The 18,842-nt window shown below is 34.1% G+C and overlaps 1 protein-coding gene across 3 annotated transcripts in view; it reads left to right on the top strand.

Moving 5' to 3' along the window:
* The window catches only part of SNX7 (sorting nexin 7), a 109,416-nt gene that overhangs the window by 30,455 nt on the left and 60,119 nt on the right, over window positions 1–18,842 (top strand). For 2 of the 3 annotated variants that reach the window (XM_007977861.3, XM_007977860.3), the window contains exons 3-7: window positions 2,948–3,058; window positions 3,404–3,568; window positions 6,787–6,985; window positions 10,310–10,509; window positions 13,074–13,160. In XM_007977861.3, coding sequence (XP_007976052.3) covers window positions 2,948–3,058; window positions 3,404–3,568; window positions 6,787–6,985; window positions 10,310–10,509; window positions 13,074–13,160 — 762 coding nt within the window. The remainder of the gene's footprint in view (window positions 1–2,947; window positions 3,059–3,403; window positions 3,569–6,786; window positions 6,986–10,309; window positions 10,510–13,073; window positions 13,161–18,842) is intronic. The other variant, XM_037982648.2, reaches the window with a different exon arrangement.

Below are 18,842 nucleotides of genomic sequence, written 5' to 3'. Positions count from 1 at the left end.
CTAATTTGGAGGTTGAAAGATGGCCTTCCTGGGAAAAATCTTAGTTTTATAAATATTTATATTCATGGACACTAAGGATTATAAGGGTAAATGAATATTCACACATGTAAACTGACAATCACCTATTTAGGAATACTTAAGAATGATCCCACTGTAAATGATTATATCAGGAAAACCACATTTCTGGCATCTGTTCTTTTTATGGGAAATTATCCTTTATTGTTTAGGTTAGCATATTTTAAGTGACTGTTCTAAAGAAGTATTTTCTCTTTTGGAGATCTAGAGATGTATGTTCTCTTAGTACATGTAAGAGTAAGAATGAAGAGATTTAACAAGGTACTTTCCTTCCACATCCTGTTTGTGAAAACAAACCTATAAATGCCTGTCATTGTACAGTTAGGAGTTAAGCTATATTCTTGATTGGCTGAACTGACTATTAGGTTTCATTTTCCCTCAAAAAAAAGTTTTCTAAATTCTGAGTTTAGAATAACTGTTCACACTTGACCGAAGGTTGGTATTTTTGGAATAAATATATTTGGGGGTAGAGATCACACGAGTTCATTAGTACTAAACTTCAAGTACCCAAGCTTTTATGGTCAAACATGAAAAATTGGCCAGCATTTACAATGTTGCTTCCATAGCAAAGTGTATTCTATGTTAGAAGCATTATTTGTACTCCAAATGCACTTTATACAATACATGATATTTCTAAGTTGGATATATGTCATCAAACCCAGTTATTTCTACAGTTTGGAAGCTTTTGTGCATCTTTTTTTTTTCTTTTCTTTTTTCAAGACAGAGTCTCGCTCTGTCACCCAGGGTAGAGTACAGTGGCATGATCTCGGTTCACTGCAAACTCTGCCTCCTGGGTTCAAGCGATTCTCCTGTCTTAGCCTCCTGAGTAGATGGGATTACAGGTGCACACCACCACACCTGGCTAATTTTTGTACTTTTAATAGAGACAGGTTTTCACCATGTTGGTCAGGCTGGTCTCGAACTCCTGACCTCGTGATCTGCCCGCCTCAGCCTCCCAAAATGCTGGGATTCCAGGCGTGAGCCACTGAGGCATCTTATAATGACCAAATTTGTCCACTTTAGAGGGGACAATGATTCTAATCCTTGCTGTAGGGAAATTAGTCTTGTTCCAAACTCTGCTGATAATGACTGTTCTCCTCATCATATTCCTACATCTGTATCTCTTATAACCCTTCAAGAGAAGAATGAAATCTTGCAATAGGAAGAAATAACATTCTTTTCATTACATTTATCATCTGTTTTATTCTTCTATTGCACTACATTAGAGAATTCCTTTGAGTCAATGATAGAGTGATGAGGATAGACTGAACCAATTATTTGACTTGATTTTATATCTTCTTGCTGGAATTGTTTATTTAAAATGTTGGATATTCTTGAAGACATATACAGCTCAATCTTATTTTAACTGCTGTTTTTTTTGTTTTGTTTTGTTTTGTTTGTTTTTTAGTGCTTCATTGTTCGTTATGACAATGTATAGTCTTAGAAATTGGTAGTGGACCTGTACATATGTACCTGGTGGAGGTGCTCAGTCATATTTTTTAATGAGTTACTCTAAACCATGTTTTGGCTGCATATGTATGTGTGTATGCATGTGTCTATTTGCATATGGACATACACACACCAACCAACCTCTATTATTAAACTGCTGGTACTTGATTTAGTTTTCGTGTTTTTACCATTTCCATTTTATGTACCATGTTGCGTAATAATTAAGATTTTGTAGTGTTTTGTGAACATTTAGTTTCTCAGATTTCTGCATTTCATTTGCTCCCACTTTTTCCCATTATAAAGGGAATGTTGTACAAAGATACATTGTATGATATTCTGAACATTCGTTTTAAGAGAATAAACTTTGGAAAGTATAGCTTTCATGGACCTTATTTTATGACAATAAAGATTGCATCTTATGACTTGAACTGTTTAATTTTACAATTGTGTACATCTGTGTGGGTGATTGATATTTCTGGTGAGTGTAAAATATATATGCAGTGTGTTATTCCATGTTTACTTCTGCAGGAAAATCTCAACCTAAATATTACTGCATGTAATTTTTAGTATGCAAAAATTCAGTTAAATAAGGTATTGGTGTGAGTGACTGTTTTCTTATAAGAGGTGAGTATGCATTAGATAACCCATATTTTTGTCTTTGACTTGGGACTCAGGCAATAGAAATGAGGTTGATATTGTACCCATGTTCTTCTTGTCATATGTGTTGGCATGGATTTTTGGTTTGTTGAGAACAGATACTTTAATGTATTTGCTTAATTTTTAGGAGTTTAGGCATATAACCCAAAATAAAATTCTTTGAGAAATGACAGGAAGATTTTCTTTTCACATCAAATGTCTATTAATTACTTCTTTTAAAACAGTGGTAAAATCACTCTGAAATGTTAGAATTTTCATATACCAAAAGCAAATCCTAGCACAGCAATTCATTTGAGCAAATTCCAAGAAAACATTTTTCTCAGTTACATTCAGGTTATTTTCCAAATTGCAAAAATAGGACTTTCCTCAAATTCTGAATTCTAATCATCTTGAGAAAAGAAATATATTTGAAACCTAAATTCAGAACACACTTGCTTGTTAGCGAGAAAGTCATGCCAAAGATAATAGTAGTTAAAATCTTGTGGAAGGCAGATGGTTGTTGTAAGACAGATTTTTCAGTTTGGATTTTAAATTTAAGTATGATATTTGCTTTCTTTCTGGAAATACCAGAAAGTTTGCTTTGTTTCATCTGCTACATGAATAGATGACAAAAAAAAAAAAAAATTACAGGCTGACAAACACTGAATAATTAGGATTTGTTAATTTTTCTTAGAGACCCATTTATTTCACAGTGTCTAAAATAACATTAGGCAAATATCTTCTATCTTATACTGGATGTGCTGTTATTTTCTCCTACTTTCTTCAGACGTCTCGTGGGGAATTTGACTCCAGTGAATTTGAAGTTAGGAGACGGTATCAAGATTTCCTTTGGTTGAAGGGAAAACTGGAAGAAGCACACCCCACTCTGATTATTCCAGTAAGTTTGCAAAAATTTTTTTTCATAGAATAGCTACCAGTTTTCTAGTGAGTCTTTTTGAATGCCTGAAACCTAATTTCAGTCCTTAAATTCACTGTAATTCATTTATCTTAGGAATAACATGTATTTCTAAATGTTTCAATCTATGTACACTTTTAAAAAAAACTCTTCATAGTGTGTTATGATTTCTCATTTTTGGTTCTAACATTGTGAATTTTTAAAAAATTATTTTTATGAGAAATGATCAGATGTTCAACTAGTCTTCCAAAAAGGGAAAGCATAGAATTCCTTATAAACCTATGGCAAATAATACTCGAATACCTTTTTTATTTTTTTTTGCCTTAGCCATTGCCAGAAAAGTTTATAGTAAAAGGAATGGTGGAACGCTTTAATGATGACTTCATTGAGACACGCAGGAAGGCTTTACATAAATTTTTGAACCGAATTGCTGATCATCCAACTTTAACATTTAATGAAGACTTCAAAATTTTTCTCACTGCACAAGCTTGGGTAAATGATTTTTATTTATACTCATATAATCTTTCGGTGTCTAGATCTATAGTAGATTGTATTCTTCCTCTTATTTACCTTTAGAAATCATGCAGTAGTGTACTTGAATTGAGATGGAATTTTTCAGAAACACTGGAGAGTTATCCTTCAGGTATAACCCTGTGTCAAATCTACATATAAATATTACAGAAATCTTGTATCTTCATACACACACACACACACACACACACACACACACACACGCTGTCTCTTTTTCTCTCTCTCTTTAATGTTTTAATGTCAGGGTGCTTCTTGCATAAATAGCAAATACTGAACAGCTATAAATATATTTCTTTTATTGACGCTATAGTTGACCCTTGAACAACATGGCAGTTAGGGAAGCCAACCCCTTATGAAGTTGAAAATCCATGTGTAACTTTTAATTCCCCAGAAACTTTACTAGCAGCCTCCTGTTGATTGGAAGCCTTAACTGTAACATAAACAGTTGGTTAACACATATTTATATCTTTTGTGTATTATATACTGTATTTTTTGCAATAAAAACCTAGAGAAAAGAAAAGGTTATTTAAGAAAATCCTAAGGAAGAGAAAATACACTAACAGTATTCTACTGTATTTATTGATACCATAAGTTTATGTTGTCTGTCTACCAGATGAATTGTCAGTCTGAAATGGAGGGCAATGACAGTGGCAGACCTCAATCTATGGTACTTAGCAAGCAATTCAACTTTTTTTGTGATGCCATGACTTTTCTCTGCTTCTTGGGAACATTTCCAGCATCACTAGTGGCACTTCATATGGGTCCCATGGTATTATTTCAGGTTTATAGTATTGCACTAAACACAATAAAACATACATGGCAACCACAAGAGATCACTTTTTACTGCTATACCTAATTTACTGGAGAGATGAACTACTCACACGGAGATGATCAGCGTCACATGGCGTTTTAAGCGGATATTCGCAACACTTCAGCTAGCCACAGATAGCAACAGGAGGGCTACAAAAATAGTACAGTAGTACAGTGTGTACTATAGTTAATTTTAATCGGTTTTGATTTAATACTGCATCTTTATGTTTGTTTACGTTTCTCTCAACTGCAAATGGTGGCATGTGAGCCAAAATATGTGCACACGTTTTGATAAATATTAACTTTTTATAATTGATTTATATACATTTTAGGGTAGTAAATGATAGACTAGTATCTACATATATTTTATGCATTCATGACATATCTTTCTCTCCGGTTTTTCTACATTTCTAGACTACGTGGTTTGTGAGTTGTTTTTAATTGTCGCAAATCTCCAAAAAATTTTCCAATATATTTATTGAAAAAAGTCCACATGTGTGGCCCTACTCAGGTCACACCTGTGTTGTTCAAGGGTCTACTTTATTTTGAGTAATAATGGATCAGGGCTTTTTAAGTTAGGATAAAAGTCCTTATTAAATGGGTAGATGGATGAATGGAGATAGATGAATGGATGGATGGATGGATGGATGGATGGATGGACAGATGGATGGATGGACAGATAATATAATCTCCTTACTTTTCCTTTAATTATCTAAGTGGGGGAGTGCCTAATTTCTAATACAGAAACCTTATCCATTCTACTTGTTTTTTCTTTTATTCTATAAGGCTATAACTCTGTAAGAAAGATACCAGATAGGATAAAGAGTCAATATTAAACAGTTACTGACAAATGTTGAGTTTTATATCTCTCAGTTGTTGCCAGTGGTGGAAGCTAAAAAGTGGTTCATTTCAATCTTGACAGATAGTCCTGCTCTATGGAAGCCCTTTGTGACTTATGTGAAATGAATATGTGGCCTGACTTCAGAACTTAGAAGCTGTTAGAAATATTCTCTACAGTCAACAGTTTCAGTAACAGCTTGCCAGTTGTGACGTGAGCTGTCTCTGATAATGTTTACTCTATCAAATGAGGCTGTAGCACTCTTGGATGGATGTGTTGCCTGGTCAAGGATGGCATCTGTTATTATTGGCACAAAAAAAAATCACACTGAATTGGAATTAAACAAGTTTACTTTGTATGTATTATTTTCCGTAAGATATTCAGGAACGAAAACCTGGAAGAAGATAGACAATGTGTTATTTAATATTTGGGTAAATAATATATAATATTTTTATCTGTAGATTAGATAGTCAGCAGTATTTTATTTGATCCCAAGCTTGTATTTCAACAAGGGCCATAACCATTATTAGAATCCCTTGTCCTTTCTTTTGTTTTTATTTGTTCTTTTATCTTATGCCATACTTCTCAAGGGATATGTTTGTGTGTAATATGTTCTTTTATAGGATTTCTTCTGTTTTTCAAGTCTATAGTTGTTCCTCCTAGGTTAAGTATGAAATAACTAGTTACGTTTCTTATTAAAAATTTTCTCTGCAGACAACCAGCCAGTGAAGGCGGTGTCACAGTTTACCCACTTCATTTGGTTGAAGTGCTATAGTCAGGTAGTATCTATTTACAAACATCCTAATGACTTTAAGTGGGCAGAGCAAGTTGGTGCTTAATAATGAAGCCTCTGGAATCAGACTTCCAGGATTCCAGTTCTTGCTCTATCACTTAATTGCTCTGGGATCTTGAGCAAGTTACTTAACTTTCCTGTGCCTCTGTTTTCTTCTGTAAAATGAGGAAAATAATAAAACCTACCTCATAGGTTTATGGTAAATTATGTATATTAAAATGTCAGTATAGTGCCCAAAATGTATTAAGCTCTAAATAAATGTTAGCTACTATTACATCTAAAGAATTAATGAAGTTTTCCAATTTTATTTTTCAGAGTATAACTTAGGCCCTGAGAAATCTTATCTCAATCATTTTCCATTAAATTCCTGTTATAAAATATAGATGGTATGTCATATTATCCTTGTCTTCTCTAGTATCTCACTGAGCACTATTCTGTCTGCTAAACCCTGTTCTTTTAAAGATTTATGGTCTGAGGAACGACTGTATACTTGTTTTACATGAGTACTGTGAAAGGTGTGATTTTACATGAGTACTGTGAATATTATCGAGGAGGCTGCCACTTAGAGGGGACACTGTACCTTAATAAAGCTCATCTGCTTCAAGCTAACATTAAAAAGATTGATGCCTATGAAACCATTTTATCTTAATTTTATTCTCCTCATTAGGTTTCTTTTTGTATTGAGTCTCGGAATATTGAGACGTGTTTCACTAGAAATATTTTGTTTTTTGTTTCTAGGAACTCTCTTCCCACAAGAAGCAAGGTCCTGGATTGCTAAGCAGGATGGGGCAAACAGTCAGAGCTGTTGCATCCTCAATGAGAGGAGTTAAAAACCGCCCAGAGGAGTTCATGGAAATGAATAACTTTATTGAACTATTTAGCCAGAAAATAAATTTGATAGATAAAATATCTCAGAGAATTTATAAGGAAGAAAGGGGTAAGTAGAATTACTGAAATGTGTTTTCACAGTTGTTCAGTTTCTGATGAATCTTCACATTTGTTCGTGTAGTATAGCAACATTCAGTTAGAATGTCAGCTTCAAAGTGTGGCTTATTCCCAGTCATGTTATGGACATTTGTGATTCCTAAATGATTTCAAAGGTAGTGATGGCCAGTCTCCATTTTCACTTTTATCAATCACTAGCTGCTCTACTTCCCATTCATAGATAATAGTGGTAAAGTAAGCCCTGAGTTTAAGACTGTGGATATAGTTTTATGAAGTTTGTATTCAACATGGCACAGAGCTCAGAATCCAAGAAGTGATGTTTCAGGAAATAGGTTTTCACATTTTCTGGTAATTATTTTTTTCTGGAGGGAACAAATATTCTGTATTATACTGTCAAAGTATGGCAGAGAGATTTACGTATTGGAAAATCTGCCTCTTTTCCTATTTTCTTCTTTTTTTTTTTTAGTTTATAAGTCAGAATTTATGATGAATTTTTTCTAATTCTAATCATGTGATTTTTTTTTTTTTTTTTTTTTTTTTTTTTTTTTGAGACGTAGTCTTGCTCTGTTGCCCGGGCTGGAGTGCAATGGCCGGATCTCAGCTCACTGCAACCTCTGCCTCCCGGGTTTACGCCATTCTCCTGCCTCAGCCTCCTAAGTGACTGGGACTACAGGCGCCCGCCACCTCGCCCGGCTAGTTTTTTTGTATTTTTAGTAGAGACAGGGTTTCACCGTGTTAGCCAGGTTGGTCTCGATCTCCTGACCTCGTGATCCGCCCGTCTCGGCCTCCCAAAGTGCTGGGATTACAGGCTTGAGCCACCGCGCCCGGCCTCTAATCATGTGATTTTTTCACTAATTTTCTAATTGCATTTACCTACATTAAAAATAGATAACTGAGTCAGCAAATAATTTCCTAATATAATTTGTTATTAGAGATGAGGAACTACATAAAGACAAACGAAAGTCCCTAAGTTGATGGCTTATTTGTTAATTGACTTCTACTTAACTGTACTGCCCATCAGGATAAGCTGGGAAATATTTTATTTCTAGTATTCGGACAGTGTTTAATTATAATAAGCACTCAATTAAAATTTGTTCAATGATTGAAAGAAAAAACACGAATGAATGTAAGATTTGGAATGGTGTAGGAAAATGTGCTTTATTAAGAATTGATTGGTTTTAAAAAGAGATACAGAAAAAAATTATAACTGAATGTACTTTGCCCCTTTTCTACCTTTTTTATTCATGCATTGACACCTGATGAGATTACTGTAGTGACTGAATATAATATAATAATTTGTTTTAAACCTCCTTGGTTTGCCCTTACATTTATTATTTGTCTTTTTTTTTTAACCTGAAGAGGTGAATTATTTTAACTAGGTTCTGTGATTCCAGTTCTATTAAGTAGATTCTGGCTGCATAGTTAGGTGGTATGGCAATTCAAAGAGATCTCTGGAAACTATTGGTAGTTAAGAGCTTTATAAGCTAACAATGAATATCAAAGAGTAATTAAGATGGTACCTATTAAGGTCACAGTCTAGTTGGGAAATATGTTTATTAACAGACGAATTACAGTGCAGCTAACTAAATGCTTGCATAAAGATGTGATTTGAATGGTATGTAAGCGCAGTTTAGAATTTTAGGGCAGCTTTGCATATAAACATAAATATTCAGGTTTAATGACAGACATTGACATACATTGAGAAATTTGAGATTTCTCAATTGACTCAATTGAGAAAAGAAAGTGGAAAATTTTCTTTTCTAGAAATTAGTTCAGTATGGTCATTATTTACCATAGAGACAGGCCTAGGATCAGGAAGGTGAAGTTTGGAAGGACTATAGAGGTGATTAAATGTTCATTAGGTAACAACTAGTATCTCCATTGTTTTTAAATTTCATATTTTTAAACTTTTTATTTAATACAAACTTTTAAAGTTTTAATAGTTTAATAGTTTAGAGAAATATGGCAGATATCAACAAATCCTAATGAGTTGTAAGATGGTTGAATATAGATAATTTAATTGTATTTATATGGATAGTGAACAAAAAATGCTCACTGCTTATACATTTTCTACCCAAAAAGCTATACATTACTGAAAATTAAGTGTGAAAGTAAAAATGTTAAGTTGTAAAGATATTCACATTTTAAAATGAAATCCAAATTTTTGAATATATAGCGTATCAAACACTGAGTGGTCTTTGGTTACTCATGTATGCATTCTTTCATTGATATGAAAATATTTATTGAACTCATTACACATAAGGGTTTGAGATAGCAAAATAATAAGACTCAGTCCCTGTTTTAAGGAGTATGTGGCCAAGAGCATTTGAGTTATAAGACATCGATAATACAGTGGGATAATGCTTTAATAGAAGTATAAAATTATGATAGGTATGATGGGCTCATTGAGGGCCAAAGCATCTATGAATCCTTTGGAACAGAATCAGAGATTTATTTGAACTGAAATTTAAAGGATTAGAAGTCGTTTGTCAGGTGATAGAAATGGAGGACAAGGCAGAGGGACATGTGCAAATGTTTTTGTAAAGAGGAATCATGGGATATTCATGAATGAACAAGCAATTTGACTTGAGTTAAAATCTTTGGCAAAGAATTTCACATTGGACCTGGAGAAGCAGACAGTGAGGACTAATGATAAAGGTTTAATTTAACTAATTCTAATTTAACTACAAAGAGTCAGTGTTTCTCTACTGTGACAAAAATAGAGGGAGAATAGTTAGGAGACCCTTGAAGCGGTACAGATTAGAGGTGCTGATGGTGGTGGAAGTGAAGATTAGTACATAGGTAGGTAGATGGATAGTTTAAGATCTAGAAATTTTAGAATTGGGGATTGACTGGCTCTGTGTAAGTATGTTTCTAGGAAAACCTCCCAATTTTTTGTTTAGATTTATGGATAGTAGTTACCACTAAGTAGAATATATAGTCAGAAGAAGGGGAGAAAGAAGATGATAAGTTTTTTTTCAGGGCATGTTGCCTATGAGGCACTCAAATACAGTTGTGTGGCAGGCAGAAGTCTATAATAGGTTTGATGGTCATATAATTTATTTTTCAAGCCAAGATATTTTTGACAATGAAAAGGAATGTTGTTATTGATTACACTTGGACAGTAGTCATTCAAAGACTGACCTGGGCAAACTGATGGCTGGTTGATTTAATGAAGGATGATATCCATTTTCTTATGTTCTTGTATAAGAATATGTGCACTGTAAGAGAAATAAGGCCCTTTCTTACTATCTAAGATACAAGTACTTTGAAAACTTTTGTATATTGAAGAGCTTATTAAGTCTTTTTTTTAAAGAATATTTTGATGAAATGAAAGAATATGGCCCAATTCATATTCTGTGGTCAGCGTCAGAAGAGGATCTGGTTGATACTCTAAAGGATGTTGCCAGCTGCATTGACAGATGCTGTAAGGCCACTGAAAAGCGAATGTCTGGACTCTCAGAGGCCCTGCTTCCTGTTGTACATGAGTATGTGCTTTATAGTGAAATGTTAATGGTAAGAACACCTAATTCGATTTTTACCTTCGTCCCTTAACCTGATTATAAGCTCTGTAAAGGCGACTGTATTTCTTTTCTTTAAAACTACTATCTTTTTGTCCTAGCAGGTTGTTTTGCATGTAGATATTCAAAAAATAATTTGTTCACTGTGTGCCTGAATAGATGAAGGAAAGAATCCTTTGTTAAAAAGCAGGAATACTCAATACTCAATAGCAACACCAACAATTTATCAGATTATACATAGACAGGAAGCATCCTCAATCAACATTTACGTAGGGAATATGATTCGTTTTTCCAAACCTTTTGAAATTTTACTTTAAAATTTTTTAGTGCTTTGGGGATTTCTTTTCATGAAAGGACTGCTCTCCTGCTTCTAGGTACATTTGATTTAGCAATATATTTAGTACCATTGTGTAGAAAGTACTTGAGTCGGATCTTGATGTTCTGCCTTCTGGTTGCTTTTAAAAGAAATCTTTCAAGTTAAAATGTTTTTCTTTCACTACTTGAAAAGGCTTTTATTCCTCTTGTATCAAAGTTTTGCATTTTACTTCCTCAGTTCAAGTTAAGGTTTCCAGATATTTGGAATTTAGCAATGCTATCTGCAATGTTTTTCATCCAGTATTTTTCTGTGCCTACAATACTTTGCACAAGCAAATTGGCACCCTCAGGTCTCTGGTGTTTTAGGGTGGTGATGAGGGAAGGAGTCAGCTTGCATTCAGATATAGCTCTTTTTTTCTATTCTTTATAACTGGAACCATGGTTTCTTTGGACATGTACCCTTGATTTCTAGGAATTTCTTTCAATTTTTTTTCTTTTTAAAAAACTTTTCCTTGTTTTGGTCTGAAAAGCTCACTTCGTCATTCAGCATGAGATCTGCCTCTCTCTTGTCGATCATGTTTAGGTTTCCTTTGACGGAGTCATTAAATATTGCACGGACATTTCAGGCTTCGGCTGTGCTTAACTTTATTGGAGTCCTCCTGTAAACAAAGCTTCTTGCTTCTCCAAGGCCTTCGATGTTTCACTGTTGATGATTCTCTTGCCTCTCTCTATCCATTTCCTTGGCTACATCCTTTGGTTTCACTTCATTATTGGTCACCCCCTTGTGTAAATCTTCAAGAAGATCTGATTTGTATGTTCTGCTCCATTAATTAGTGTTTTCTCTTATATTATATCAAGATGGAAATTATGTAATTGAAGTATTACATTGTTAAGGGTATGGAAAAATTATAATAGAATTATTTTATGGGTCCTCGTTTGATTGAATTAATTTTTAGACTCCTAACGTATAATAAATAGTACTTATCTTGCATTTCTTGTTCTGTTTGATATTGGAACATTCTCTTCAATTTGAGCTAAAATAATGAAAAATAATCGTCCCATAAAAATGATTAATTTCATGTAATTTTCACCAGTTTTCCTCTGAAGCAACCTTTTACTTAAAATATATTTGTGCATGTGAAAACCAGTACTTCATCTTTTTTGAAACAGACCTTAAATAAGTAGGACTGAGTTAGAGAGTGAGTCATTTGGGTCAAAGAAAGGAGGGCTTTCTTGACATTAATTGCAATTAAACATTGAGGTAAATATAAAGGAATTTATGATATTAGTTGAGTTTTCTGTGGACTTCTTTGCAACTAGGAAAAATGTTAGTTTCCCTTGATTTTTTTTTTTTTTTTAAAGAGACGTCTGTTTAACAGGCTGTTTAACCTGTTTAACGTCTGTTTAACAGGCTCTTTTGCACAGGCTGGAGTGCAGAGGCATGATCATAGCTCATTACAGCCTCGAACTCCTGGGCTCAAGTCTAAGTTACATGTCTCGGAAGAAATGTGAATCACTTATAGACATTGTAAAAATTCAGCAAAAATGAAAGATGTAGATGAATTCTGCACTTAAATTTCTTCACATGGGTGCTTTAAGTTTAAAAACTCTGAAATATGAAATCAAGAAAAAAGATAAAATTCCTATCAGTCAAAGAGGAGGCTATGATTTCTCATCAAAAGCTTGGCTAACTAATGAATATTTTATATTTTGAGCAAAAATAAAATGCTTAGGATATGAATGCATAATTCAGTTTTCTGATTTCCCAGCATAATTTCCTGTTTGATTATCTATCCCTTTGGAGTCAGGTAAGAAGGTTGCCACAGAGTGTAGATATTTCCAGATTATGGTCCATGTGACATCCCACCTGTAACTAGTTTATGCTATAGTATATATTTCCAGTGCCTCTACTATTTTTTGTTTGTTTTGCTCTTTACTATTTTTGAAGAATTGTACATGCCTAGAGTATTCCATCAAATGTAGTGCATATATACAATGCTTAAATGGGTAAAATGTGCATTAGGAAAACTAATTGAAACATTTATAGGAAAAAACCCTCTTAAATACTTGCTTTCAATTTAGTTTTTAGAGATTAAAAAAAAAAAAAACTTTTAAAATATATCCCCAAATGACTGATGGCTTGAGGAAGAGATGCTATTTATTTTCTGAAATATATATTTTTGCTATAGAAAAGATTATGAAAACTAAGTACATCCTATTTTATCTGTGTGTTTTAATGTAAAGGGTGTTATGAAAAGAAGAGACCAAATACAAGCAGAACTGGATTCCAAAGTTGAAGCTCTGACCTATAAAAAGACAGATACTGATCTGGTAAGTTTTTAAGTTTCTTGATACAATCATATAGAATTCGTTGTCTAAAATTTTTATTAGCAATGTCCTTACATAATTGTTTCTTACATGATTATTTCTAAGCATTCAGCAAATTATAGTAAAATTTCTTCCTAAAATCTGTTATACATTGGATACCATGTGAGTCTACAAGCTTAATAATGATGGTTTTCTGCCTTTCTGACTTACATCTCATCGCATACTATTAGGAAAGTGTATTTTTTTAAAAAGGAGATAATGTATTGGAAGAAAGTATGAAAGGCAATGCTAGCATTATTCCAGGCTAGTAAGTACTCAGTAAATAAATCTACTTTTTTCTAGTTTTTTGAGATTTTTACATAAAATACATTAATGTTTCTCTATACTTTTTTTCTGAGTATGGTTAAACTTTTTGTGAAAGTGAATATCTTTGTGTTTGCAAGTTTAATCTTTACCTTCAGATATTTTATTACGGAAATTTTCAAACAAAATGAGATCTAATAGTATGAGCTCTCATATATTCATAACTGGGCTTCATTAATTCTCAACATTTTGCTCAACATTTTTTATTGTCTCTCCTCATGTTTAAATTTTTACTGAAGTATTCTAAAGTAAATTCTAGATATAGATTATTTTACCCATGGTAGTTTTATATTTATATTTTAGTATCTTTGCATTTTCAGAGTAATACTGTCAGGTTGGAATAATTATTCTCATTTTAAAAGTGAGAAGACACTTGAAAGGTAGAGTAATTTGCCTAAGTTTATATATAGGTCTTGAAATGCAGAATAGGGTTGGAGGTGATGATGTCTCTTGTCTGCCTCAGACAGTGCTGCCTGTCAAAAAGCAGGTATAGAAGTGGGAAAAGTGGACTTTTAATCTAATGAACTTCTACTGTGTGCATTATGAAATATTTTTTAAATTTTCCTTACGTTTAAGGATTTAGGTTGTTATTGAATACAATATTGAGTGCACTTACATCAGGTGAGTTGGGGAGTCCTTGAAACGTCCCTGTAAATCTATACTATTGCAGCCTCCTCAGCCCTGACCTGGCCAAGGACTCTGCATCCCCCCTCCCTGCTTTAACAGTCTCCCTAACTTTAATCACTTCCTAACGTATGACTTCCTAATTAGTTTTCTTCATATATTTTTCTCTCTCCCTCTCCATAACTGAAACACCTTAAGGGCCGATATTTTTTTTTTTTTTCGTGTGTTCACTGGAGTGTTCCCAGACCCTTGTGCACTGCCTGGCACATCGTAGTCACTCAGTAAATATGTAGTGAAGGAATGAGTGGAAACCATAGTGACTACTCTGATTTGTGCAAGCATATTGAAGGCTTGAAGCATGAAGTCTCTACAAAATCAGACTGTGCAATTATTTCATTATTTAATTAGTAGTGTGAAAACCAGTAAAAGATGAGTACAAATACAAAGAGTCCTTGTGTCTACGAAGTCTGACTTGCATGTCTGTATGCAACTTAGAATTATTACACTATGAATTATTCTCACGTTTCTTGACTATGTATATTAACTGAAATTCTATTCTCTCCAGTGGAATGTGAGTGGGGAGTGGTGGGCTGCTGTGGACAGAGTAGGAGAAAGGAATCTGTGAGAAAGAATAACAGAAAATGTAGAACTAGAGGAAATAGTGCTCAAAGGAAAAATCATCTTTATGATTTAGAGAGAACCCCAGATTAACCTTTTCCATTTAATAAGAAACAATAGACTCCTAACACTCTCTCTATATATAGTTAAGAAACATATATATATATGTGTATATATGTAATACATATATGTACATATATACGTATATTTCTTAACTATATATATATAGAGAGAGTTAAGAGTCAACTAGAATTGACTGAAAGGCTGTACATGTGTATAGAAATTGTAATTGCATCTTCTGAATTTTAGAATTTGTTTTTAGGTGTTAAGTAACTAAGGATATTGAAGTTAGTGGTTAGACAAAATTTTGCTCTTGATGAAATACTAGGAACAGTAGAATATTTTAAAGTTTCAGGAGAATAATAGCATGGCTGAAAAACCAAGCATATGTTAAGAGTGGCCTATATTCATGTTTTAAAATGAAAGGAAGATTAGTTGGGATTGTTCCAACCACAAAAGCACAAGGAAGAAAATAGCTTGGATCCAAATATGGCTGGGATTTCCCAACTCAGTTAAAAAAACACACACACACACATTTATTTTTCTACTGGGCTTGCAAATGTTTTGTCTTTTGCTGTGTAAGAATATTTTTAATATTTTATTATAACTTAATCATCAGTATATATTTATGATTTCACTTGGGTGTGTATGTCATGTCTACTATAAAGTGTTTAATACCCATGAAGCTGCTGCATTGTAAGACTGGAAAAATTTGAAACTTTAATTATCTGCATTATATTCTGTAAGATACTTTCAGTTGATTAAGTTTCAAAACAGACACATTTAACAGAGACATTGCAGGTATTTTTTTGTTTATCATCAAAACAAATTTTTCCTAAAATTTATGCAGACTGATTTAATGATTCGTGAATGGAACTGTTTATATTTTCAAATAATTAATTTGTTTACAGGCCTTCTCACTTTTAAAATCCCTATGTCTTATGATGGTATCTTCGGGAGGAACCTACCAGAGTCACTCTAAAAATGAACCGGCCTTGATTGGTCACAGAAAGACTGAAAGGAAGTTGCTTAGAAATATGCAGGATAGGGTCACCATGGCAACGTGCCCTTGTGAGGTCCTTCTAAGGAGCCGTCCTTTGCAGTCACCATGGCGACCCTGGCAGAGAACTGAATATAGCAATCTGCCTGGTTGTTTACCATGGCAACTCAGACAGGGCCATTTTGGAGACAACCCTGGGGCCATTTCTATGGAGACATTGGAGCAGCCTTCAGAGACTCCATCAAAGTCACCTTTGGGTGGGATGCTATGTGCAAACCCAGCAAAGCAACTGATAATAGAAAGGTCAGTGAAATGAAGCTCTAGCAAGAAACGCAAAGGTTAGAGGAGTTATAGTTATTGGGTAGAAAGATTGCAGTTATATAACACTCCAGAGGACATTTGACTGTATCAGGTGACCTTCGTGTGGGTTTTGTGGCATGCAAATACAAGGGTTCTGGTCTTTTTACCTTGCCTGTAATCCTGCATTTGCTATAAATGAACAATAATGGCATTACAGTTACTTTTTCTTATCACACAAATATACCCACAAAAGGTACGTGTTTTTCTGCAAACTAAAATAATATCTGACAGAGAGTCCTTGATACATTACATGGTTAGTTGCAAAGTGGCTCCTTCTCAGAGTTTGTGGTTTGTAGTTCTTATCTCACAGCCATAAAATTAATGGTTTCAAGATTACCTAAGTCAGTAAAGACATTCGGAATATTCATTTGAAGGTCAGTTCAGCAGTTCATGTAGAGTTTTGTTGTCTAAGCTTTGGAATTGGATAAATCAAAGATCAAATCCTAGCTCACCTGTTTATTAAATTTTGTGACCCCGGACAGGTTTTCTAACTTCTTTTAGCCTCATTTTATCATGTATAGGTTGAGGACATTATTTGTACCTTTCTAATAGGCTTGTTTAAGGATTAAATTATGTAATGCAAATACATTGCTTGGAGCATAGTAAGCACTCAGTAGTTGTTAGCTGTTGTCATTTTGATGACAGTATAGAGGTAATATTTGAGATTGGTCCTTATAAAATGGCTATGGAGTTATTCATTGTAAAGCACAAGGAATATTTCAGGTAGAATGGATATTATGAAAAGCTTTAGAAACTGAAAAAGCATGCTAACTTGATTAAACCAGATTGGTGTGTGGAGGGGAGGGTACAGTGAGGAAGAGGGGATGTGACTTAAAGGTGGACTATAATCAGGTAGAAAGGAGGCCTTATCTGTCAGGTTGAGAAATATGTACTTTATCCTTTGCTCAGTATGGATCCAGTGGCAACCTGAATTGAAGAGGTGGCAGTGGAGTTGCAGAGACGAGTTAATATGAGAAAGAGGTAGGCAGAGGATAGAAGCCACATCACTTAAATAATGAAGGGCAGCCAATGTTTCAAGTTATTAATAACTAACATTTCTAATTTGCAGCAGGGCAGATCGTGGCTCTCTACACTGAGCTACACAATAAAAAGTGAAGAAGAAATTTGGAGATGTGCAACTTTACATATTTATAAGATGATATTTAAGGTAGAGGTATTCAACAAAAACTTTTCAGCAAAGTTAATTATTTACCATATGAACGTCACTGTTCCCAGCACTGGGGAAAGAAACCAGGTCCTCATGAGGCTTATGTTCTAGTGGGTTAAAAAAAAAAAAAAAGAGTAAATAATTAAAATTTATAATATGTTGTCATATAGTGATAAGTGTGGAGGAGACAGAGTGTTGAGGAGCAGTGCAATTTAGAATTAGGTGTCAGTAAAATATTCACCAAGGAGGTAGTGTGTGAGTAATATGTATACCTGGGGGAAGAGCCTTTCAGGCAGAGGGGACAGTACATGCACAATGAAAGTATGCTTGTACATTCCAGAAAAAGCAGGAAGGCCAGTGTTGCAGAAATGGAGTGAGCAAGTAGAAGAGTTGTGGGAAATGAAGTCAGAGAAGAAACCAGGGGTTAGACCATATAGAGCTTTATAAGGTTTATATATCTCAGTGAGATAGGAAAATAGTTGAACGAAGGAGTAGCATAATCATATTTAAGTTATAAGATGATTGTTGTGCTTGGAGAAAGCACAAGATGATGTACATGTGGTATGTGCATGGGATGGAGGAAAGCCAGAGCTGGAGAATAGCTCTTAAAATATTCCCAGTGAGACATCATAGCTTGGACCAGAGCAGAAGTGATGTTAAAGGGTCAGAAGCTGAGTATATTTCATAGGAAGAGCTGTTTGCTATTTGGTGGGCTGTGGATTGTGAGCCAATAAGGAGAGGCAAGGATGATTCTGAGGTTTTAGACGGAGCAACTGGAAGGTAATAGTTGGCATTAATTGAGATGAAGAGACTTTGGAAACAACAGGTTTAATGGGGAAGATAAGTTTCTCAGATTTGGAAAGGTAAAGTTGGTTTGCCTATTAGTCACCCAGTGGAGCCATTGGGTACGGCGTTACATGTAGAAATTCATAGGTTCAGCTGAAGATATATATTTGGAAGTTATTAGCAAATAGATGGTATTAAAGCTATGAGATTTGTCAAGGTCTTTGAAGTGTGAGAAAAGAGAGAAGAAAGAAGTCCAGTCAGAGCCTTGGCATATTTCAGCATTAAGATATTAATGTTAATGGAAGAATTAGAAGTTTTGACTGATGAGGAGAAGGAAAAGAATTTGATGTAGCTTTGTCTGGTGATAGATCATTGCACTAGTAAGATTAACTAAACAGATCTGATTAGGGTCATCCAACTTTTTAAACAGTTTATCCAATTATGAGGCATTTCAAAAAACAATTTTATATATGATTATAATATTTCAAGAGTAATTGTGTTGCATTCTGTGCTCCAATAAAGAAGATATTCAATGTAATAATGTCCTGTGAAAGTCATAATTTTTGACTGGGATGATAAAGGTATAATAATGACTGAGATTATGAGGAAACTCAGATGTTTGGAGAAACTTGTGGGTTTTGCCATTTTGTTATAAGTTTTCAGAGTCAGAGCTTCTGTTTGAAAATGCTTATTCACTTCACTGCTT

Source organism: Chlorocebus sabaeus, chromosome 20 (genome assembly GCF_047675955.1).
Source record: "Chlorocebus sabaeus isolate Y175 chromosome 20, mChlSab1.0.hap1, whole genome shotgun sequence".
NCBI lineage: Eukaryota > Metazoa > Chordata > Mammalia > Primates > Cercopithecidae > Chlorocebus > Chlorocebus sabaeus.
Note: the sequence above shows the minus strand (reverse complement) of the source record. Positions and strands in the feature narration are given on the sequence as shown.